The sequence below is a fragment of the Leishmania mexicana genome, chromosome 28 (genome assembly GCF_000234665.1).
Source record: "Leishmania mexicana MHOM/GT/2001/U1103 complete genome, chromosome 28".
NCBI classification, from domain to species: Eukaryota; Euglenozoa; class Kinetoplastea; order Trypanosomatida; family Trypanosomatidae; genus Leishmania; species Leishmania mexicana.
This window is the reverse complement of record NC_018332.1, coordinates 638,887-661,534: the sequence shown is the minus strand read 5'-3', so window position 1 is coordinate 661,534 and position 22,648 is coordinate 638,887. Positions and strand designations below refer to the sequence as shown.

General features: G+C 62.8%; 5 protein-coding genes across 5 annotated transcripts; all 5 read left to right on the top strand.

Moving 5' to 3' along the window:
• Positions 1–140: 140 nt before the first annotated feature.
• On the top strand, positions 141–2,894 carry LMXM_28_1750 (conserved hypothetical protein; the record flags this gene model as incomplete). The annotated part of the gene is made up of 1 exon (XM_003876967.1): positions 141–2,894. The coding sequence occupies one exon, from the start codon at positions 141–143 to the stop codon at positions 2,892–2,894; it is 2,754 nt and encodes a 917-aa protein (XP_003877016.1).
• Positions 2,895–3,685: 791 nt separating this feature from the next.
• On the top strand, positions 3,686–5,455 carry LMXM_28_1740 (conserved hypothetical protein; the record flags this gene model as incomplete). The annotated part of the gene is made up of 1 exon (XM_003876966.1): positions 3,686–5,455. One exon carries the CDS (start codon positions 3,686–3,688, stop codon positions 5,453–5,455), a length of 1,770 nt encoding a protein of 589 aa, XP_003877015.1.
• A 1,289-nt stretch (positions 5,456–6,744) lies between these two features.
• Positions 6,745–9,720, top strand: LMXM_28_1730 (proteasome regulatory non-ATP-ase subunit 2,putative; the record flags this gene model as incomplete). Its single annotated transcript, XM_003876965.1, has 1 exon — positions 6,745–9,720. One exon carries the CDS (start codon positions 6,745–6,747, stop codon positions 9,718–9,720), a length of 2,976 nt encoding a protein of 991 aa, XP_003877014.1.
• Positions 9,721–11,864: 2,144 nt separating this feature from the next.
• On the top strand, positions 11,865–13,265 carry LMXM_28_1720 (conserved hypothetical protein; the record flags this gene model as incomplete). The annotated part of the gene is made up of 1 exon (XM_003876964.1): positions 11,865–13,265. One exon carries the CDS (start codon positions 11,865–11,867, stop codon positions 13,263–13,265), a length of 1,401 nt encoding a protein of 466 aa, XP_003877013.1.
• A 1,652-nt stretch (positions 13,266–14,917) lies between these two features.
• On the top strand, positions 14,918–21,742 carry LMXM_28_1710 (conserved hypothetical protein; the record flags this gene model as incomplete). Its single annotated transcript, XM_003876963.1, has 1 exon — positions 14,918–21,742. One exon carries the CDS (start codon positions 14,918–14,920, stop codon positions 21,740–21,742), a length of 6,825 nt encoding a protein of 2,274 aa, XP_003877012.1.
• Positions 21,743–22,648: the final 906 nt, after the last annotated feature.

Here is a 22,648-nt window from a genome sequence, read left to right as displayed (position 1 = left end):
CTGCTGCACCAGGGCATACGCGCAGCCACACGCGCGCAGATTGCCCTGTAGTCTTGGCTTGCAAAGAAAGCGAGACACACTGCGCGAGGTGCACGCGTGGACACACAACGGGCTGGCTTGTGTGCCTCTCCCCTTAGAAAATGGTCAGTGATACAGCCTTCCTGGCGCTGGCGAACGCGGCTATTGAAGCGGAGATTCGCACGTACTTTCCCTACACGGCCCTGTATCACCGTCTATGCAGGGGTGGAACGGAGCGCTCGGTGGACTACCTCTACCGCGAGTTTTCACCTGCCCTCGTTGGCGCTGCTGATGACGGCACACCGGCAGCCGCGAATTCAGTGGCGGGAGTTGCGGCATCCAGCGCTGGGCTATCTCAGCCTCAACACAAGCGCAGACGCGTGAGCCTCGTGGAGGAGCTGCAAAAGGGCCTGGAAGAGTTCGCGGCGGCAACCGCAACGGTGCCGTCGACCCACAGTGGGGCTGGAGCCGAGCCATACACGGTCACGTGCCGCCGCTGCACCACAAACGTCACATGCGCATACCCCTGCTGGGTGCTCGAAGGCTATGTGGTACTGTGGGCTGAATCGGTGCTTGAAGTTGAGTGCGTTGCGACGAAAACAGCTGTAACAGCGTCCTCACTGGCGTCGCCTGTGGTGGAGGCACACATGCAGGGCAACTCGAGGGTAAACGGTTCGCTAGCGTTGCGGCGGCACAGCGGCGTGATCGATTCCCGTGACTCCCAGGTCGCCAATAAACCACACTCCTCTTCGCGACGTCTGGTTTTCTCTTCACACCGACCACTGGGTCTGCGTCCCCTGCTGCAGCGACTCACCGGCGCGCTTGACGGCTCAACAGCGGTCGTGACCGCTCCACCAGCGCCGCTCTTGACCACCGCAAGGGCAAAAACGATTCGCTCTCGCAAGCCGCGGGGTCGTTCTCACTCAGGCGGCACCCGCCCGCGCACCTCTGCCGGGTCCCCGCCACCTGCGACACAGATGCTCCGACTACACAGCATGAGCATTGTGAACAGCGACGTGGTTAGCAACGTGCGTCCTGCGTCCTTTGCTCTGCAGTCAGTCTTGCAGCCCGGCTGGCAGATGGCACTGGAGTGCTACCCGCGACACATGGTGCACTTTGGCCTGTTGGTGTACGCTGCGTGGCATGCGAGCTCACGGACGTGGGAAAGCGTGCTATCGCATGGAGGCACTTGCAAGGGCGGCAGCGCCGCAGCTGAAAACGGCCATGCAGTCGTGTTGCCATCGCGCGGCAGTCGAAGTGACACTGCTCTGGAGAAAAAGTCCGAGGAGTGGGGTGCATCGCACACATCCGAATCTTCGACAGCACCCATCTCGTTGTTGCCTACGCCGGGGGCAGGTGGAGAGATGCACCCCTCGCCATTGGTCGAGTTGCTGCCTCACACATCACACGACGCAGTCTTGATTCTTGGCCTCGGCGGCAATGTGCTGGGGCAGTGCTTAGATGCGCTGCTGCCTGCCGCGGTGCCGCTGCACGTCGTGGAGGTGGAGCCGGCGGTATTGCAGGCGTGCTGTGAGCACGGACAGTTCCCGGTGATCAACGCGGCGGACGACTGGAGAGAGGACCTCGACGCCGCGCCGTCGTGCGACGCATTGAAACGGACATCTGCTTCGCACAAGAAAGGCGCCTCGCCTCTCAGCTCCGAAGAGATGTTGGAAACTGCGCCTGCTGCTTCGCTCGTGTGCCCCGCAGCGATGCAGCGGGCAGCGGGCCTGATCCACCGCAAGAGCGCCACACCAGCCGCATTCAGGGCGATGCGTCAACAAGCGCCAGTAGTGTTGGAGAGGTTGGCTGGGCCGCCGTCTGCAAAGCCTCTTAGCACCACAAAATGCGCTACGTGTGCGCCAAGTTTGCCTCGTGGATCAGGCACCGCGGTAGAAGCACCGCTGCAGGCGCAGCAAGACAGGGACGAGTATGTTTGCTTTCTGCAAGATGCCTACGCCTATCTGCGAGCCAGCGCTTCCTCTCCCATTACTTCGACAGCGGCCCAGGATGCCGTTGCCCGGCATCGAGGATCCCACGCTGCTCACGCTGCTGCATATCCTGTTGCTCCGTCTTCACCCCAGCAAGAGACTTGCCCGAGGTTCGCGGCGCGGTCACGGACATCTTCATCAACGAAAGAAACTGCAAGCTCGCCAGCTGTCGACGACGCGCCTCCATCATCGCAGTACAGCATGATCTTCCTTGACTGCTACGACCCGGATAGGGAACACATGATGCACGAGGCCACGCTTGTCGAGCTCTGCGCGCGGCGGCTGCGGCCTGGTGGTGTACTGCTGGTGAATGCGCATGTGCTACCAACCGTGGAGAACTTGCGCCGTGACTTCCTCGGCTGCGGTTTTTCGACTGTGCAGGCGCTGCGGGTGGCCGGACATACACAGACGGTGGTGGTGTGCGTCGCGCGTGACAAGGCAGGGGACAGGGCACCTGGAGCCGCCGAAAGGCCAGCAAGCAGCACTGTTTGTGCGCCGATGCTGACCGAGAAGCGGGGCCGGTTCACAGTTCGGCAGATGCAGCTGCTGGCGACGGCCCTCAATGAGGCCTTCCATATGGCCGGCAGCTCGACATCAAGCGTGACCGGTGGCGGCGATGGAGCTGGGCGAGACAAGGTATCCGCTTCCGCTGCCGCCGCCGCCAGCGCCACCGCTGACGCCTCCTCCCTCTCCTGCACGTCTCCTCCGTCCCCGCCGGTGACGCCGACGTTTCGGTTTGATGCGGGATGTCTGAAGTCGTGCCGCCGCGTCGTCGTCCCCCCAACCAAGGTGCCAAGCGGCCGTCGTGCACAACCAGCCAGCACCACACCGTCAACGGCCTGTTCCATCGACGTTGATCTGCGCGTGTGGGAGCACTACTTTTGAGGGAGGGCGAGAAGGAAAGGGGCGGCCACGGCGCTGCTGCCGTGGTGGCACATTCCCGAAGAAGTGATACTGTGAGGGAGGCATGGGCTGCTATCCGCGGTGCGCTGCATCTTCCGCAACAAAGTTACCCCCTCCATGTTTCCCAGGACACAAACCCTTGTGCAGATGTGTAGATGTAGACATGAACACGCGCACACATACATGTATATGTATACCCGTGATGCCCATAGATGCCTGCGAAGCCTGCATAGTGAAGAGAGGGAAAAGAGACCGTGCACCTTGCACTCGCAGAGGAGGGAGGGAGTCTAGCAGAGGTCTTCCGTCCGAGGTGCATCATCATCGATGTTGCGGTGGGAGTGCCACTCTGCCTTCTCCATCATCTTGTCTGAGCAGTACTCGGGCATGTCAGCGTCGCAGCAGGGGTGAGAAGACATTCCTCATCCTGGGCGCCATCCTCGACTGGCGTGGGAAGGGGTGGCGCATGGTGCTGTCGCATGTTTCTCTCATCATCCCAGGCCACTTAGACGGCACTCTTCTTCCCTCGCCACCGTCCGCCACACCCGCCCACCGCCTCCCGGGCTTCTCCTTTTTCTTCCCGACCTCTGCCGGCCTTCACTCCTACCCGACCCCCTCCCCTCCCTTCCCCCCACACACCCACACACGCGGAAAGGTGTTGTGCCCTTCCCCTAGTCGCTCTTCCGGCGAGGCGCATACCAGGTCTCTCTCGCCTCTCCTCGATCACAGACCCAGACGCCTGCTTGCAGACGGCGTAATAGACAGAGGCGCACAAAATGGACGTGTACCGTCAGGCGGCTGAGATTGTCGGCATCGTGCGCGAGGGCAATGGCACGGCCAAGGCGCTGTGTCTGCGAAAGGACATGCAGAAGAAGAAACAGACCTATGCTGTCGTGTGCGAGACGCTGCGCCACTACGAGCTGCTCGAGGACGTGCTGGAGGTGGCGGAGTTCTTCCAGTACTACCCGCAGGCGAACCACGAGTTTGCGATGTGCATGGCCTACGACGTGGTGCTCGGCAAGGGGGTTAACACCCACAACGACAGCACCGCGCGTGCCGTAATGCAGTCGGCCCCGTACCTGCGTGAGGCGTACTGGAAGGTGTGCAAGCATCACGTCATCCCGCCGCGCAGCGATGAAAAGCTGGAAGATGAGGTGGCAGCCGAGACGGAGGGCGGTGCGAGAGGGAAGAGACGCAGCGGCGACGACGCGCCCTCATCCCATTCGCTGCAGCTGCCGCGCTACGCTCGTGTCAACACTCTCAAACTCTCGGTGGAGGAGCTGGTGAGTCGACTGCGCCGCTCCGCAGAGGCGCGCAAGCGCGCCCGTGACGCCGAGGACAGTGACGGCGACGCCGCTGCTAGCTCTCACCCACAGCAGCAGAAGGGTGACAAGCGCGCCACACGTCGTGCGTCTTCGCGGCCACACCGCCCGCTTCCCGAGTTCACGCACGACCCTGTTGTGCCGCATGTGCTGGTTTTCCCACCTGGCACGGATCTGCACGCGCACCCGGCGGTGCGCAGCGGTCAGCTGATTCTGCAAGATCGCGCCTCCTGCCTTCCTGCAGCGGTGCTGCTTGACGCTGTCCCTGTTGAGGTGATAGAAGGCGATAAGACCAGCGGCACGAAAGGCGGCAAGAAGGCGAAGGGTGGTACAGCGCTGGGGAGGGAAACGGGGAGGGACATCGAGACGGATGCGGCGGCGCGCAAGCCGCTGGAGTACGTTATCGACGCCTGTGCCGCACCGGGCAACAAAACAACGCAGCTCGCTGCACTCGGTGCACCACATATTAAGATTATGGCGACCGAGCGTGATGAGCGGCGTGCCGAGCTGCTGTCCAAGCGGGTGGCGTCGCTCGGCGCGGCGGACTACGTCAATGTCGTGAACATGGACTTTTTCCAGCTCTCTTCCGACGACCGCGCAGCGACAGAGGGCATCCTGCTCGACCCCAGCTGCAGCGCCAGCGGTGTCATGACGCGCGTCGACGTGGCTCTTCAGCACCACCACCACGAGCAGCAGACGCAGCAGCAGTGCAAGGATAAGGCACAGCAGGCTGACGGCAAAGTTTCCTCTCTTCATGGCAGCCGGCGCGGCAGCCATCACGGGGATGCGGACCGTAAAGCGGCGGCGGAGGAGGGGCAGCTGAACGGCGGCGACCACGAGGAGAGCACCAACAGCGGCGCCATCAACCCTGCAGCACAGGGCAACGAATTCTCAAAGAAGGAAGAGCGGGTCAAGAAGCTGGCGCGCCTGCAGCGCAAGCTCCTGGCGCACTCCCTTCTCTCCTTCGACAACTGCCGAACCGTCGTCTACTCCACCTGCTCCGTGCATGAGGAGGAGAACGAGGAGGTTGTGCGGCAGGTGCTGGATGACGAGCGGGTAAAGGCGCGTGGGTGGAGACTGAGTAACGTTATGCCCAACACGTGGAAGACGCGTGGTGTGGAGAGGGAGGGCGAGGAGCACCCGCTGCGCTTCACCATCCGCTGCGATCCGGCGACGGACGCGACGAACGGCTTCTACGTTGCCCGCTTTGACCGCGTGTGCTGAGCGTCCCTCCCTCCCTCCGTCTCTCTCTCTGTCTGTGCGTGCATGTCTTGGTGTTACGACATCCTCGCAAGAGGCGATAAAGGCTCCACCATCTACTCCGTTGTGCTTCGTCCTCCCCTCCCTCCCCCACCGCCTCCTTTAACTGGAGAAGAGCAAGAGAAAGGCTGATAATACGAGTCGGCGTGTGTGCATGCGTGTTTGCGTGCGTGCGTGTGTGCTCCTCCCTCTCTCTCTGCGTGAAATCGGGGGGTGAAGGGGGGCGGCGAGAGCAGCGGCGGCCTTGTTGCGAGGTGCGATGTGCAGCCCTTCCGGGGAGGGGGGATCGCACCGACCTCATCACCGCGCGTCTGCGTGACACACACCCATACATGCATGTGTGCATGTGTGTGTGTGTGTTTCCGTGCTTTGATTAGTGACTCTCGTGTAAGTAAACCCCCCGCCAAATGTGGCACAGGGGAGGAGCAGGACAAGCAAGAACGAAAACAACGCATCGAAGGGTGGAGGAGAGGGGGTGTGGAAGCTGCTCCGTACGCTCTCTCGTTGAGGGGCAGTCACACCCTCCCTGCCCCTCCCCCAACATAGTAGATGCTTTCTCCCGCTCTCTCTGTTTCGTGTCGCGTCTTGTCGCCATCAATGCGGATTTGGTGTCGAGCGCTAACTTCGTCATTGTGTTCTCTGTCTCCCTCCCTCCCTCTCTGTGGCTTGCTCCATCTACTGGACGCTTTTGTCGGTGGTGCTCATGCGCGCGAACACACACGTGCGTGCTGCGCACCCGCACACCTCTCTCGTGCCTCGTGCGTTGTGTTGCGCGCGTGTGTGTGTGTGCGCCAGCAACAAGTTTTGGTGCCGTACGTCTTCGCTTACGTTTTTTTTTCTTTCGCTGGGCCTTGCATATTAGCTGTGCGCCTCCCCTTTCCCTTTTCTTTGCCTTCTTCTTCCCGCCCGCCCGCCCGCCTCGAGGCGCATACCCATTCCCCCCTCTCTCTCCTCCTCCTCCTCCCCTTATCCGGCCAAAATTACGCGCACACGGCGTTCGAGGGCTTGCGCGGCGACTTTCTTCTTCTCTTGTGTCTCTAGTGTGCATGCGTCTCAGCGCATCGGCGCCCGGTATCTGTTCATCTCTCCCCTCACCCCCGAGCATATCTTTTGCTTGATTGGCCCTTCTTCGAGCTCCTCTGCGCGTCCGGCAGTCGAACCCTTCATCGTCCCCCCTTCCACAGCACGCCACAGCAAAGTACGCGCACGCACGCAGGGAGATCGGTGACACCGCAAACGAAACGACAGAAGAAATGGTGCAGGGGTTGTCCTCGGCAAAGGCCGTTCTGGCGCTCCTGAGTGAGGAGGAGAACCTGGTCGTGCTGTTTGCACTCAAGCGGCTCTCGTCCTTGATGGACACGTTCTGGCACGAGGTCAGCGCGAAGCTGCCCCTCATCGAGGAACTTGCCGCCTCCGAGAAGTTGGCGGATGAGACGCGCCGCCTCGCGTCTCTCGTCGCGTCGCAGGTGTACTTCCACCTCGGCGACTACAGCAACTCGGTGAAACATGCGCTCGCCGCCGGCACCGCCTTCGACGCGACGACGCGGTCGCTCTTTACGGACACGATCTTGAGCCGCTGTATTGACACGTATGTGGCATACCAGGAGACGCCAGAGAGCGATCGGGCGGAGCTGCCGCCAAAGCTGGAGGAGCTCTTCGTCTCTCTGACCAAGTCATGGGTGATGGAGAACGAGAGTATGGCGGACTTGAAGGAGATGGTCGGCTTCACCGTGCGTGCGTTCCGGCTGGACTTCCTGGAGAAGGTGCTGCGCCAGGCGCTGAGCAAGACGCACTCGGCCGAGATTCTGAACTTCACCTTCTACGTGGCGAATGTGCTGCTGCAGGACATCACGTTCCGCCGCAAGGTGCTTCGTCTCCTTGCGGACCTGTACACGGATGGGCTCTCCACTATCGACTACTACTCCCTGGCCCACTGCCTGCTGTTCCTTGGCGATGTGGAGGCGACGTCGAACCTCATTTGTGGGTTGTGGAGGGGCGGCAACAGGATGGTTGCCTTCCAGCTGGCTTTCGACCTCTTCGAGTACGGCAACCAGGAATACCTTTCAGGCGTCGTCGCCCATTTGGACAAGCAGCTCGGGGTGGCGGAGCAGGCGCTGGCGGTGCAGCCGGCCTCGAGTACCTCTGACGCTGCCGCCGCGGCGGCAGCGCCGTCTTCGCCCTCCACGTCCCTGTCCCTGACGACGACTACCGGCGATGCGTCTGGCGCACCGGCAGCCGCGGCGGTGCCGGAGTCGCCGGAGCAGAAGCTGCTCTCCGTTCTCAGTGGACAGGTGACGACGAACCTGAACGTGAAGTACCTTTACTCTCGCTGCGTCGCCGACGTGTACGTGCTGACGCATATCAAGAAGATGACTGACCCGCGCAACTCTGTTATTCACAACGCGACGGTGGTGGCGAACGCCTTCATGTACAGCGGCACCACGATGGACGGCTTCTTGCGCGACAACATGAAGTGGCTCGGCGCTGCGCAGCACTGGGCCAAGTTCACCGCGGTCGCCAGCACTGGTGCTATTCACCGTGGGCACACGGAGGAGGCGATGCGGGTGCTGGTGCAGTACCTGCCGAAGGGCTCAAGCGTGCCGACGCTGCCGTACCAGGAGGCAGGTGCGCTGTACGCGCTCGGCCTCATCTATTCCCCGCTCGGCGCCACACGTGACCGCAGGACTATTCAGTACCTTGAGGAGAACTTGCAGAAATTCTCGACAAACGTGCAGATGGTCCATGGCGCCTCGCTCGGCATCGGCCTCACGGCGATGGGGCTGCAGGATGAGGGTCTCTACGATGCCCTCTTCACGTGCGTGACGGGCATGGACGCGGTGGCGGCTGAGGGCGCGTCTGTTGGCGTCGGCATGCTCATGCTCGGCAGCGGCAACGACATTGTCTTGCAGAGTCTCAAGAACGTCGCCTACGAGGAGAACCAAAAGGAGAAGGTCATACGTGGCGTGTGCATGGCCATGGCGCTCATCAACCTCGGCCGCGAAGACGAGGCGCTCCCGTTGGCGGAGGAGTTGCTCGAGAGCGGTGACCCGTGGGTGCGCCTTGGCGGCTGCTTCGTGCTCGGTCTGGCCTACGCCGGCACCGAGAACGCCAAGACGATTGAGAAGCTGCTCAGCGTCACAGTGAAGGACATGTCCGACGACGTCCGCCGCACCGCGGTGACCATGGTTGGCTTCCTGACTTTCAAGGACCCGAACCTGTGCCTCGATCTGATTCGCGTGCTCGTGGACAGCTACAGCCCGCACGTACGCTACGGTGTAGCGATGGCGCTGGCTGTGAGCGCGGCCGGCACCGGCAACGCCGCCGTCATTGACGTGCTGTGGGACATGCTGGAGGACATTGTGGACTACGTGCGCCAGGGCGCCGCGATGGCGCTTGCCATGGTGATGGTGCAGCTGACGGAAAAGGAGAATCCGAGGGTGAAGGATTTCCGCCTGCTGCTGGAAAAGAAGATTGAGGACCGTAACGAGGGACGCTGCTCCAAATTCGGCTACGTGCTTGCCTCCGGCCTGCTCGACGCGGGCGGCCGCAACTGCACCTTTGCCCTGCACAAGCAGCGCCACCGCCTCGACAAGGCTGTCGTCGGCGTCTTCATGTTCCTGCAGTACTGGTACTGGTATCCGTACCTGCTCATGATCACGCTGGCCATGCAGCCCACGTGCATCATTGGCCTGAACGAGTCGCTGGAGCTACCCGAGTACACGTTCAAGTCCAACGCTCCTCCCAGCACCTACGCCGTGCCCAAGTCGGTGCTGCAGGAGAAGAGGGTGAAGACGTCCGAAGTGCAGGCGGTCGTGCTGTCCACGACGCGCAAGGAGGAGGAGCTGCGGCAGCGCCGTCACCAGGGGCCTGGAAGCCCGGGGTTGGCCGCCGGCGCCTCCGCGACTGGCGCGCCTGGCAGTGATGGCGGGACTGCCGAGGAGGGCAGCAAGAGAGGTGGCGACAAGGATGGCGGCGGGTCGTCTAGTGAGGCGGTGGAGCAGGAACCGGCCTTTGAGATACTGCACAACCCGGCGCGTGTGACGGCGCATCAGTTTTCCGTCATTTCACATGACGTAGACGTGCGATACGTACCGCTGAAGCCGAAGCCGATGGGCATCTGCCTCCTCAAGGACACGAAGCCTGAGATGGGTGCCGAGGTGCTGGTGGCGCCTGTGGTGCTGTCGGACCGTGACGAGGCCCCTGTGCCGGAGCCCTTCGCCTACCCGTAGAGCAGCAGCGTTCGCGGTGGAGTAAGGGCGCAGGCCGTGTTGCACAGGCGCATTTAGGCACCCCAAAACAGACTGGCGCCCACCTTACCCGAGGGCTCACGGCGGCACTCCTGCAGATGCCTACGCAGTTTGCCGTTTTCTTTTTCTCTCCTTCGGAGTCTCGTCAGGCCCGCCGCATACATCAGGGCGCACTCGCCTTCTTTTCCCCAGGCCTTCCGTATTCATCTCCTCTGGGCACTGTGTCACGCCCGATGTGGCTGTCGTTGTCGCTCCTGTGCGTGTGCTGACCCCTTCGTAAAGAGTGGAGCTGCAAAGTGGCGAGGTCAGGAGAGGGTGTACAGGTGTGTCTCAGTCTATCGGGGACCACCAGCATCACGTGACCTCCGTAGGGCGTGTGCGTGTGTGTGTGAGGGGGAGAGACAAGGAGGAGGAGGAGGGGGAGGGCGACGCTTCCACCGCATGCCGCTTCTCTTCCCTTCGCCCGCTTTTATATGTAGCCTTCCCCCAGACCTCTCTCCCTCTCTCTCTGTGCTCCTTTGCCCGTGAATTTCGCGCTCGTGTTGTTCGCCTTCACCGACGGACCTTCGGCGTTGTATCTGTAGGCGTGTTCCAGACAGAGATAGAAAAAGAAAACACATCGGGGCAAGCACGAACTACGCACTCTGGCGGTGCGGTGATGCGCCGTTTCGCTGTGGTATGGACACGCGCGTGCCCGAAACTCTTAACAGGCGATCAAACAAACGAAGCAGCGCTACGTCGCTCCGTCACTTTTCCCCCGATCTGTTGGTCCCCCGTCCGCCTCCTTTCCCCGCGCACCTGGCGCTGAGAAGGGTCGAGGTCGGCGTGGAAAGGGGTGGAGGGGGTGGTGAGCTGACCGGAGGTGCGATTGACGTGGGCGGCCAGAAAAAAAATACGAGACAAGGTAAGCGCTTCGCCACGCGGCAACGCGTGCCTCCGTCCAGTCCCCCCCTCCCCCGCCTCCTCCGCCATCTTTCTCTGTACTGCTTTCATGCGCCTCTGCGCGCGGCTGCTGCGCTGTGCCCGGGGAATACGCCAGAGTGAAAGTGACGTGCACTTTTGTGGCCCTGCTCCACTTCGCACCCTCGGGGGGGGGGCGGAGGGAGGAAGGTGAAGGCGGATCCAAGCATACTGGCATCCAGAGAGGGGTCGCAGCGTAGGTCTATATCTGGTATCTGTTCTCGCATGTATCTCTCACGCACGCTCTCTCTGTCGTCTCTTCAGCATGTGACGGAAGAACACACACTCGAGGAACGAGGAGGAGAAACAACGTCTGCCCGACGAGGCGCTCACCTCTGGCGCTCCTGTAAAGTCCATCTGCACACCCATGCACGCGTGTATGTGTGCCACCGTATCCTTTCGTTTTATCGTTGTGCGCTATCCCGGCTGCTGGTGTGGTGCGTGTGCACGCAAGCGTCGTTAACACACCGGCCACCCCTTCACCCCCTTCCCAGGGCCCCACAACAAATTACTGTGCTGCCGTCGTGGTTTGCGACCGCGCCTCGCTCTTCCACTCTCTTCGCACCCCCTCCTGGCACACCACTGCGCCAGCTTGGCGCAGCGGCGCGTTTCTTTCCTCTCCCCACCGTCTTGGCGGCCGGGTCTCGCTTCGTCGTTGTTCCTAGAGCGGTGAGCGGTGCTGGAAAGACGGATCGAAAATGTCGCTGCACTTCAACTGGAGTCGGCTAGAGGAGACGTGCGCAGAGGCACTGCGCCAACTTATCAACAAACGGCTCGCCGAGGTGGTGGAGTGCATCAACAGCCGGAATGCCGCGCAGCAAAGCAACGCCGCTGCCGGATCAGCCTCAGCGACCGCGAAGACGCGTGCAACCACTCCCACCACGGTCCCCGGTGGCGGCAGCAGCGCTGCTGGGGCGGGCAAGTCGGAGTACTCACTCAACGGCAGCAGCAACGGCTCCCCGCAGGAGACGGTGGCTGGCTTCACTGCCGTAACGGCGAGCACGGCAGCCGGCGCCGCCACGAGTCGCTGGGAGTCGATGCCTGACCCGTCGGCCAGCTCCACGCTCGCGAGTGTGGCGGGACTGCACCCTTCTGGCACGCAGGTACCCTACAGCAGTGCTGGTCTGTCAGCAGTTGGAGCGGCAGCGCCAGCACCAGCGGCAGAGATGCCTCTACCTTGGAGCGCGGGCGGTTCTGTTGGCGGTAGTGGTGGCAGCGGCGTTGGCCCAGGGGTCTCTATATCGGGACTAGCCATCAGCACCACCGCCCAGCAGCACAACAGCGGCTATCATGGCGCAGGTGCAACCGTGCTTGCAGCAGACACGCATAATGGCAATAATGGTGGCGGGCCGTCAGAGAGTGCCTCCTTCGCGGGTGAGCCGATCGCGGCGCCCGCCGCGGCCATCAATCGTACTCCCGTCGGCTCGTGGCCGTGCTTTGGCTCAGCGAGCTCCACCGCCGCGGCGTCGTGCGCTACTGCCACTTCTGCTGCTGGCGGCACTGCCCACGTGCCGGGCGCCGCGCCGGCGTCGTCCCCCTCCCCAGACGCAGCGGAGAGCGCGAGCAAGGTGCCGCCGATTGTGTACTTGGAGGTGGGCCGGGTGGAATGGGGGACGACTCCGCCATTCGTCGAGATCGTCGCCTTCGAAAACGCGGTTGACGGACCACCTGGCCGCACGCGCCAGCACCTTCAGCAGCAGCAGGGCAGGGCACACTTTGGTGGTGGCAGAGACGGGCAGGGGACCACCGGTCCCGAGACGCGCGGAACTTCCCCGTACACCTCGAGCCATTCCATGTCAACGGAGACTCTTATGACCACCTCCACCGCCGCCGTGGAGCCTGGCACAGGTTTTGCCGCCGCGGCGGACAACATCAGCGAGTGCTCGCACGGGCTCCCTTCCCGCGTGCACACCGGGGGCAAGACTCCGCATCCGGTGACCGGGTCACATCGACTCTTCGACGGGGCAAGCGCCGGCGGCGGCGGTGTTGGCGGTGTTGATATGTATCCCCACCAGCAACCGGCCTCTTCCTCTTCCTCACAGTTTCCGTCGCAGCCGGAGCCGGTGGACTCGCTGGCCTCGGTTCTGGGCCCTGGCGGCCTCTACGTGCGCTTCCACGTGACCTACGGCGGTTCGATGCACCTCTCGCTGAACATTGCGGTGCAGCATGAGATTCGACTGGGCGCTGTTGCACTGCGTGTCAGCCTGCCCATGATGTTCTGCATCGCTAACCTCGACCTCGATTGCTACATCTGCGTGAACATGAAGCACAACACGTGCGAGGTGTGGCTCGAGCCTGGCCCACTCTCGCCGTCCGTGGTAAATCGGCTGAGAATCACCGCGATCGTCGGCGGGGACGACGACGATGGCGGCTCCTCGACTGACTTCTATTCTCATTTTGGCAGCAGCAGCATCTCCGACGGCGACGGCGGGGAGGAGGGGAGCGGCGTGTACGTGAATGAGCACGAGGTGTCGCAATTTGTGCTGCATGAGCTGCGCTCCATCTTGCGCGAGACGCTCGTCGCACCGCATTCTGTTCGCATACCGGTATCCTTTGGCGGCAGCTAACCTCGAAAGAGGGGAGAGAGGAGGGAGCGAAGGGATTGCGAGCGCGGCAATCCTGCAAAACGTCTCCGCGGCATACACGTGTATACAATGGGAAAATAAGGCGTAGAGGGACAGTGGCGGCACTGCCAATGACGGCATGCGAGCCGTTGTGCGCAGTGTGTGTGTGTTTGTGCCACCTCCCACGGCGACTGTCCTCGTGGGAGGCCGATCACCCCCGTTGCAAAAGGCAGTGCCGCTACGAGTGTGCGGAGGGGAGAGTGCGCGGTTCAGGGGCAGAAGCACATTCGGGCCTTCACCCTGCAACGACGCGACCCTTTTCCGAAAATCGACTCCCCTCTCGTCCCTGTGCACGCAGCGCTCTTTCTTACATGTTGGACGCGCACGGGTGTCCTCGACGCAGCAACAAACTGGTGGCTGAACCCTCTCCTCTTATGTCGTTACGGACGGGCTCTCCTCCTCGCTACCAAGCTCTTTTTCTTCTTTCTCCGTGTGCGAACTCTGTGCGCCCTCCCGCCCGCCGTGATGTGATGTGCGTCATCCTTGCAAGGAGTTTGGCGCGCTCTGCGCTCCCGTGGTATATCGTCTCTCCTGTCGGCAAGGAAAGACGGGGCACTCTCCTCGCAGCGCGGGCCGTTTGTGTGTGTGTGTGTCCCTGTTCGACTTGTGGGTGTTGTTTCCGGACGTGTGGGGTGTTTGCATTTCTGTCTGCGCCGCTTTGTCGCCACTATCACCATCGCCACCACCCCTCACGACCGTAGGAGATACACATTGGGAGGAGGGAGGGAGAGAAAGACAATACGCCGCCGCTCCTCACTCATCTCGCTTGGCGTGTTTCTGTGACTGTGTGTTACACAGAAGGAAAGGGGAGGCCGATCAACCCTCCCTCCTCCCACTCCTCCCCGTCTTCGCTTCTTCCCTCCCATCGCAACGGATCGCCCATGTTGAGATGAGTAAAGCTGACCTTGCCACTTTCCTCGTCACGCGCCCGTACCGCATCCCCTCTCCCTCGCTTTCTTTCCCCGCCCCTGTACGGCACTGCACGGCTGCGGCAGGTCCACAAGGACTCGTGTTCTCTTTTCCTTTGCGTCATCTGCTTACCCGACCGGACCCCCTCTCCTACCCACTGCTGCTGCCGCACTTGCAGCAGCAGCACCTGTGAAGGCGCTGGCTGCAGCAAAACAGATGTGCACGGCGATAAACATACACGCAGACCGACTCACTCTTGACACAGCCTGTAGGAGCTTGCAGACTTCTCCAGCACACGCACCTGTGCAACAATACGCGATACCCAGAGGACGATCTTCTCTCGAAGCAGCTTAGCGTTCATGAGGACAGCAATGCTACCACCGTCTAACGTGTATTCCTCCGTCAGCTTTCGTACGCCGGTGAGCACCGCCGCCGCCAGCACCACTGATCCGCCAGGATCGGTGGCGGCCGACTCCGCCTTTTCAATCGTTCTGCCGGCGCCGCCGCCGCGTTGCGGGAGGGTAATGTCGAAGGATCCCGAGGAGATCGCGTCCCGCTACCTGCAGCGACTCGGGAACACCTTCATCTGCGGTGCAGGCAGAAGGAACGGGGCCCGCCTGGACGAGTTGGCCAATGACGTCGCCGCAGCCAAGGGCGAGCGTACCGGCGGTGGCAAGGCGCCATCCATGCGCCCTCAACACAGTGCCCACAGAGGCCTCGGTGCCATATCGCTGGCCTCCTCCCTCACCGCCGGTGTTGTGGACACACGGCAGGACGGCGAGTCGGCGTCTACGAGTGCTGCCAATCGGCGGAGGCCTCAGCTCGTTACCTCCGTTGAGGTGTCCAGCAACGGCGACTCTGCCTTCCCTCTTAGTTCTCCCTTAACTTCTCCAAACACGGCACTGCCAACGACTGACTTGGCGCATGCTAGAAGCGGCGACGATCCCTCGGTGATGCCACGCTTGCACCTCTCCCAGACGCCAGGTAGCGCTCAGCGACGTCGACACAGGGGCTCGGATGCTTTGGCCGCATCGCGGACGTCTGAGAACGCTACGGGTGGGTTAACTAGTCACCTGCACAGACGCGATAGAGGGTGCCCGAATCAGCACCTGCCGCACAGCGTCCCTCGCTTATCGCGTCCCACGAGCCGGCCAGGCAGCTGTACCTGCGGCAGCTCCCTCACGAGCCTCGACATCAGGGAGCGGGGCACGAGGGCCACCGTATCCCCGTCGGCGCGCTGTCGTGGAGGGAACGCAGCGGCGGGCGAGATGGACGCAACGGAGGCAGGCTATGTAGTGGCGAAGGCAGACTCGTTGGTGACCGAGGCGGCCGCGTTGATGGCGAGCGCCGCGCCTCCACGCCGGAAGCTTCGTGACGAAAATGAGCGCGCCGCGCAGGTTCTTGCACAGGAGCACTCGAAGATTCTCTTGCTTGTGGGGCGCCGCGCCAACGCGGTAGCAGATATTGAAGACTTGGTGGAGTTGGCCGACGCCGTGAGGGAGAAGACGCGGGAGGAGCGGCTGAGGCAGCTGCCGATGCCAACGCCCCAGGCTACAAGCGATGTGGCGACAGCGCCTTCAGCGGGTGGAGCAAGCCCACACCCCCAAGACAGAGGCGGCGGACATGCCACAGATAGAGTGACCTCGGCGTCTTTGCTCGACCTGACCGCGGTGCGGTTTCAGCTGCACAAGCTGAGCAACGGCCTCTTGTGCAACGGCAGCACCAACCTTGACGCCACGCAGCTGCACCGGCTCGTGTATCAGTTGGACGACCATGTGGACTCGGTGGAGGAGGCTCTCGAAGTGGAGGTGGGCGGTGTGGCATCGACAGACTCAGAGGCACAGCCGCTCCGTGGGACAGCAGGAGCCGCTGCCGCCGCAGAGCCACTGCCACGCCGATCGCTGCGGCAGCGGCTGCAGCGCGCGAAGAAGGAGCAGGAGGAACTGCTCGAAGCCTCGTCCAACTTGCTACACATGGTGTGGCTCATGGAGAGCATCGACACAGAGCTTCTGACTGACATGCAGCATCCCCAGCCAACGGAGACGCGCGAGAACCGGGCAACCGGCGCGGGGACGGTGGCCGGGGAACAGGCGCACGATGGGATTCCGTTGACGGCGAATGAGGATACGGCCGCGGCATTGATGCGTTACACACGTTGCCAGCCTATCCCCGGCAGCGCTTTGAACCGTTCGCCGTCCACCTCCGCGACCATCACGGCGACACGAGAGTGTGGCAAGGCGGGGCCGGACCCTCACGAACGCCACCGCGCTTCCCTCGAGACCACACACAGCGAACCCAGCATGGTGCCTTTCTCCCTCACCGATCTCACCGGTGGCAACAAAATGGGCTGTATAAGCGCGGTAGCCCCGACGCCGACTGCCAGCGGGCAGCAGCAGCGGCAGAGGGGCCCAAAGGACACCGGTGCTCTTCCATCCACGTCTACCGCTCACTCGCATCAGCTGAACTTGCTTCGCTTCATGTTGGAGGTGCTCGCTCAGTACGAGTTGAAGCAAGTTGATGCAGCGAAGCTGCGTAGGAACCGACCGCTATCGGCGCCGTCGATGCGGCTCCATCACCAAATGACGTCGCCATCCGCAGAGCAAGACTCCCAGCAGGAGGTCGACGTGGCCGAGGTGGTGGAGGCAGGCCTCAATGATGGATTTTTGCAGCCGATGGAGGTGGCCGGGAGGGATCACCGGGCTCGGCGCAGTGCGGAGGGCAGCCTGTCACGGGCACGGCGGCCTCCCTCGAGCACGCCAGGCGCCATCGCCGCCGCCGGTGGCACGCAGTCTTCAGAGGCAGACAACCTGTCTGAGAAACACTGGCGCTCCTGTGAAGCAATACATCACGGGCTGAACCAGCGTGGCAGTAGTACGCGTCATGGTCAGAAGGTGCTGCTCCGTGCAAAGCTGCGGAACCTGCGCTCTGGGCTGTTGCACGACCTGCATGAGCTGCGCACAGTTCACAACTATGTGCGGCTTATCGAAACCCGCCGACGCGAGCTGTCCGAAGGTGCCGGCAAATGTGACGCCGAGTACGCGGCAGAGATGGAGCAGAGGCTGGCTGGGCATCGTCTCCAGCTCGAGGCGGCAAGGCGCGCGCGCGAGGAAGCCGCGAGGCGTGAAATGGAGGCGGCCGCGCTGGCGCAGGTGTGGGGACAAGATAGCAACAGGCCGCGTACAGGTAGCGACAAGAGGTCTGTCACTTCCGGTGGTTCGCAGCGGACGGTTTCCACCGAGGAGGGCCGCGGCAAGCCGCCCAGAAATGCCGCAGCCCCGCGGTCGATGTCGCCAAGTAGCGGTGCGCTTCAGGCTGACAGGAGGCCTTCAGCGACAACGCTTCCGGATGGCGCGGCTGCGCAAAGTGGTCCAAGTGCGGAGGAGGCGGTGGCGGCCGTGCCAGTGGAGACGGAGCTGCTGCATGAGTACCTCGTGGACAAGGGTCTTGTCTTCACCGTTGTCGGAGTGAAGAAGAGCCCTCACAACTTCGCGAGGGACGGGGCTGCTGCGGCGGAGGCGCACGCCGGCGCTGCAGCGACGCACCCCAAGAAGAAGAGTGGCCATCGCGCAACTCTCGGTGGGGCTAAAGGATCTGATCGCTATCTCTACTACGAGCTTCGCGTGGAGAAGCCGCTAGCAGCTCCTCCGTTAGCAAGCCCAGGCTTCGAAGGTGCCGCCAGCGACGTCACTCCTGCACCTGCCCCGGGCAGTTCCATGGCCGCGGTGGTGCAGGTGACCACGCCTCGATTGATGAACCTGAAGATGACCGTGGAGACTGGGGCAGCAGTGGAGGAGGTGGCGAAAGGGCCACTCGTGACAATGAGGGTGACTTCTGGCGCCCCAGCTCGGCGGCTGCTCACGCTTACGCCTGCGAAGCCCTCCAAGGCCATCTCCTACGCACAGGCCTTCGTGTTTGGCGCTATTGACGCTGCCCGCAGCAGAGAGCAACGGCGTCCATCCTCGCAGGACATGTGGGAGGCGAACTCGATGGCTTCTGCGACCTTTGCGCTTCCCACCGGCGACCAAAGTCGCCGTAGCAGATCGCGTAGCTCATCTCTGGACAGCCGCAAAGTTCGACCTGTCAAGCGGACACCACTCACGACCGGTTCCGCAGCGTCTGACGGCGGCGGAGCCTCGAGGCTGTCGAAGGATAGCGTTGCTGGCAAGAAGGGCAGCAAGGAGCCCAAGGGGGTGAAGGGGCCCGGCGACGCGTCGAAGAGCCCTGGAGGACAGCGCCTTGAGCGGGCCCACACGCCAAGCGCATCAGGACCGGTCGCAGCGGCGGACATCGAGACAGCGAAGAGGACGCCAGGGCAGCTGCCTCAGAGTCTGCCTCTCTCCTTCGTGCCACGCCCTGTCGACGAATGGGGAGTGCCGCATGCACACACCGAGATGGAGGCGGTGGAGAAGAACGCAGTGATACTGACAGTGTTGCAGACCGGCAATGAGGGAGACGCTGTCGGTGCGGCGCAGCTGCTGACGTTGGGGACGGAGGAAGGGGTGGCGGCTGCAAGAGCGTCGTCTGCAAAGTCGAAGAGCGAGTGTGGCGGGGGCGGCGCGTCTGTGAAAGACAGCGATATTCTCAGCGTGATGGAGGGGTGGCGATTGTGTGGCGCCGCCGCGTTCGCCGGCGAAGGCGCGGAGGGGCAGAGAATGACGGAAAGTCCGCCCGCGGCCGATGCCGGCGCTTCTTCTGCGGTGGACGCGATCGCGACGGCGATCCTGCGCCACGCGATGATGGACTGCGCTGACGGCGAAGACGATGCTGCCGAGGGCAGCGTGGACGCGAGAGGAGGCTCTGCGAGGTCTGGCGGCTTCAGGGCTGGCGTGGGCGGGGAAGGATTGACCGATCCCGCGCGGCTGGCGACCGAGAAGGAAATGGCCGCATCGCATGCACTTCACTCGCCAGCATCAGAAGAGGAAGGGCATCGCGGTAGCGCTTCTCGCGCCGGCAGCCATGCTTCACGGCTCTTCCCCGCCACTGACGTCGACGCCCCCCAACTGTCGTCATCACCCCAAAAGAGGCAGGAGCAGCATGGTGGAGGCGAGCAACCCGCCTCCGACCGAATCCCAGGTGGGCGGTTCATGCCAGAGGCCTCGGCATCCAGAGCGCAGCTTGCCTCCGACTCTGCAAGACCGCCATCGGCGAAACCGAGGACGATGCCGCCGTCATCGCTCACCAGGTCACAATCACGTCCCCTTCACTCCTTAGCGGCGGGGAGCCACGACGGTGGACTCATTCGCCTCGACTCCCCTGACGACGGTGCAGTCGGTGCGTCGGCCACGCCACCTCTGCCACTACTGTCCCCTGCGAAGCCACACCCGCCACACAAAGCACTTCGTAAGGCAAAGCCTTCCCACAGGTCTGCCACGGGGTCGCCAGCCGCTGCTGCTGGTGCTGCCCGCACATCACCAGCGCCGCCGCAGGGCAGCGATCCGGATAGCGACAGGGCAGAGCAGGAGGCGTTCGTGTCGCCACCGGTCGTGGTGGTGGAGCGGACGCCGGGCAGCGCGAAGCCGTACATGCTGCTCCCACGTGAAGCCGCGGCAGGCTTGCTAGGCCCGTCGCTTCGCGACATGTCGCATGTGGGACCTGTCGGCGGCGGTACTGGAAGGCGCGCCGGTCTTGATGCTGACGCACGAGGAGGCGCCGCTGCCTTCCACAACACGATGGCCGCTGCTCCTGTTGCTCCGTTGTCACCCCTGGCAGCGGCGTACTCCGTGTTGCCCACAACTGGGGCTGCGGCAGCGGCAGCCGCTGATACGGAGACTTTATCGCACGTGCAAAAGTTCCTGCAAGCCATTAGGGGCGAATCCCCGCGTCACGGCCCGACTGAAGTCGGGGGTGTTGACCCGGCCGCAAAGAAGCGCTCGCCGCAAGCGACGAAGGGTACAGCCGTGCTTGCGCTGCGTACGGAGCTGGACCAGCTGCAGGAAGATGCTCGTGAGCTCTTCATGATGGACCCTGTGCGTTACGACACCGTGATCTCTGAGCTGATGGAGCAGGCGGCTCGCGCGCTGCTGCCGGGGTCTGCCCACGGTACAGCATCATCACCGGCTGCGCAAGAAACGGGTGGGGCTGAGGCAGGTGCAGAGCAGGCCTTCTACAGTAGTCCTTTGCCAGCGGTGCGCGGTGGGGCGTCTCCAGCAGGAGGCGGTGCTGATGGCTTGACTGATACAGCCGCTGCCGCCACAGAAGCATCGTTCACGCATGAGAGGCCTTTCTGCACATCGAACTCGCTCCCGTCAATGTTTGTGCAGTTTGAAGCATCAGAGGCGGATGGGGCTGAGCGGGGCCGTGGTGCAGACCTGCGCCTGCGTGCACCGCAGATGAACCTCAGCAGCGCCATCACGACAAAACAAGGTAGCCATGCTAACAGCCCAGGCGACGGCGCGTCGGTGGTGTCGCCACTGCCGTCGCATGGCGCGTTTGCATCGACACGGAGTCGTCTCTCTCAAGCAGCGGTGGCGTCACCAGGAGACGGTGATGACGGTGTTGAAAAGCAGCGTCCCTCTTTGGGGTCGCTCCCGCCACAGCCAACGGCGCAGCGGCGCGCAAGGCACACACTTGTCATGAGGGACGGCGCCATGGATGAGGCAGCGAAGCGTCACCGCGCATCTTGTGCAGATGCTGCCGCTGAGGTGGAGCGAATTCTCTACGAGCAGATGAAGGCCCAACTGCTGCTGCGAGCCATCATTGCTAAGATGAAAGAGCTTTGGCAGACGAAGCAGCAGCACGCCGAGGCCAAACACCGTGAGCGCCTCGCCAAATACAGACAGCGCTTGGTTAAGCGCGGCTTGGCTGCCGCTTGGCCGCTGGAGCACCAGCGCGTGCTCCATCTCCAGAAGCTGATCTACCTGCTTGATCGCCAGGTCGGTCGCGTGCATGGCTGGCTACCCCACTACTCTGACTCCAACGTGCTCATGGACGCGCCCTCTCTTGCACCGCTATCTCGCAGCAGAGGCGGTGCAAAACTTCCTGCTGCATCGACCGGCACTCGTGCGCCCTTCGCATCGTGGTATCGGCAACGGGGCCAGAACACGCTCGACGCCGCGCAGGATGTCGATGGCGTCTCGGACGCGCACGTATGTCCGCGGTACCTCCACTACCTTCCGCAGCGCCGCCTGTTCCGCTACATGCGTCTGGCAAAGGAGCGGCGCGTGCTTCCGCTCCGGCTCGTGCGCGCGGACATCCACCGGTGCCACAATCGGCATCTCCTTCTCGGCTACGACAGGATCGCCCTGGAGGACGAGGGAGAGGACAGGGGCAGCCCCCACGAGGGCAAAAGGTCGGATGGCTGGCCGCAGCGAAAGCTGCCGCGACGCGGTCGTGGACCGCCACACGCTGACGCTGTTCCCTTCCGGGAAAACCGGTACGAGGATATGAAAACACGCGGAGAGCGTGAGCGCTACCTCCGGCGTCTGCAGCGCACGGCGGCCTTCCAGAGCGTTTCTAAGATGTACTCACCGCGAACTCAGCAGGAGGCCGATTTTCCCTCCCCTTTTCACTGACAATGTGCGATCTGGCTTTCCAGCGGCAGCAGACGCACTGGCGCGTCTTGTTTATTTCTTCGCTTGCACGCACTCCGCAGCGCCTGTTGCGTCACGGGTGGTGGTGGGACAGCGAGGCGCTGCGGCGTGCGTGCACATGTGTCCGTATGTATTGATAGGCTGTCTGTCGGTCTGTGTCTCTGTCTCTCTCTGTGTGTGTGTCTGCGGTGCCGACTGTACCTTTGGCATGTGACGTTGCTTCTTGTCTTCTTGCTTTTCTGATGGAACGCGCGTGTGTCGGGGGGGCGAACGTGCCCGACGACGACGGTGTGCCGGCGACATCCCACGTCCGATGCCCTTCCCTGACTCGTCTCTCTGTATCGCTTCCTCTGTGAGCTTTCCTTGCCTTTTCCTTTTGTTTCCTGCCTTTCTTCCCTCCCCCCTCCACCCCATTACACCGGCGAACCAGCTCTCACGCGCGCATCAACGACAGGCATGACAAGAAACGGAGAGCAGGCACCGCTCAATCCCCCCCCCCCACACACGCACATGTACACTACATTGGAATGAACTACCAAAACGAAAAGAACACCTACACACACACACACACACACGCACGCACGCACGCGCGTTCGAGGAAGCGGCGAAGGGGGAGACACGCTCGAGCAAGGATGCCGTTGCTGGGCAGCGGTGCACAACCGCCATGGATCTCCTCAGGTGGTTTCACACGCCTCCCTCCGCCTCCTCGTCTCTCTCTCGCCCCCTCCTCACCTACACACCGCATGTTCAACGGAGTGTATGCAGACGACGGTGTGGTTGTGCTTCTCTCGCCATACACGCTCACCGGACTACTCGCTCTCCCTTCTCTTCCCATAATTCGTGCTTTCTCTGCGTTTCCTCGGCCTCATCGATTCGGCCAGCTCAGCT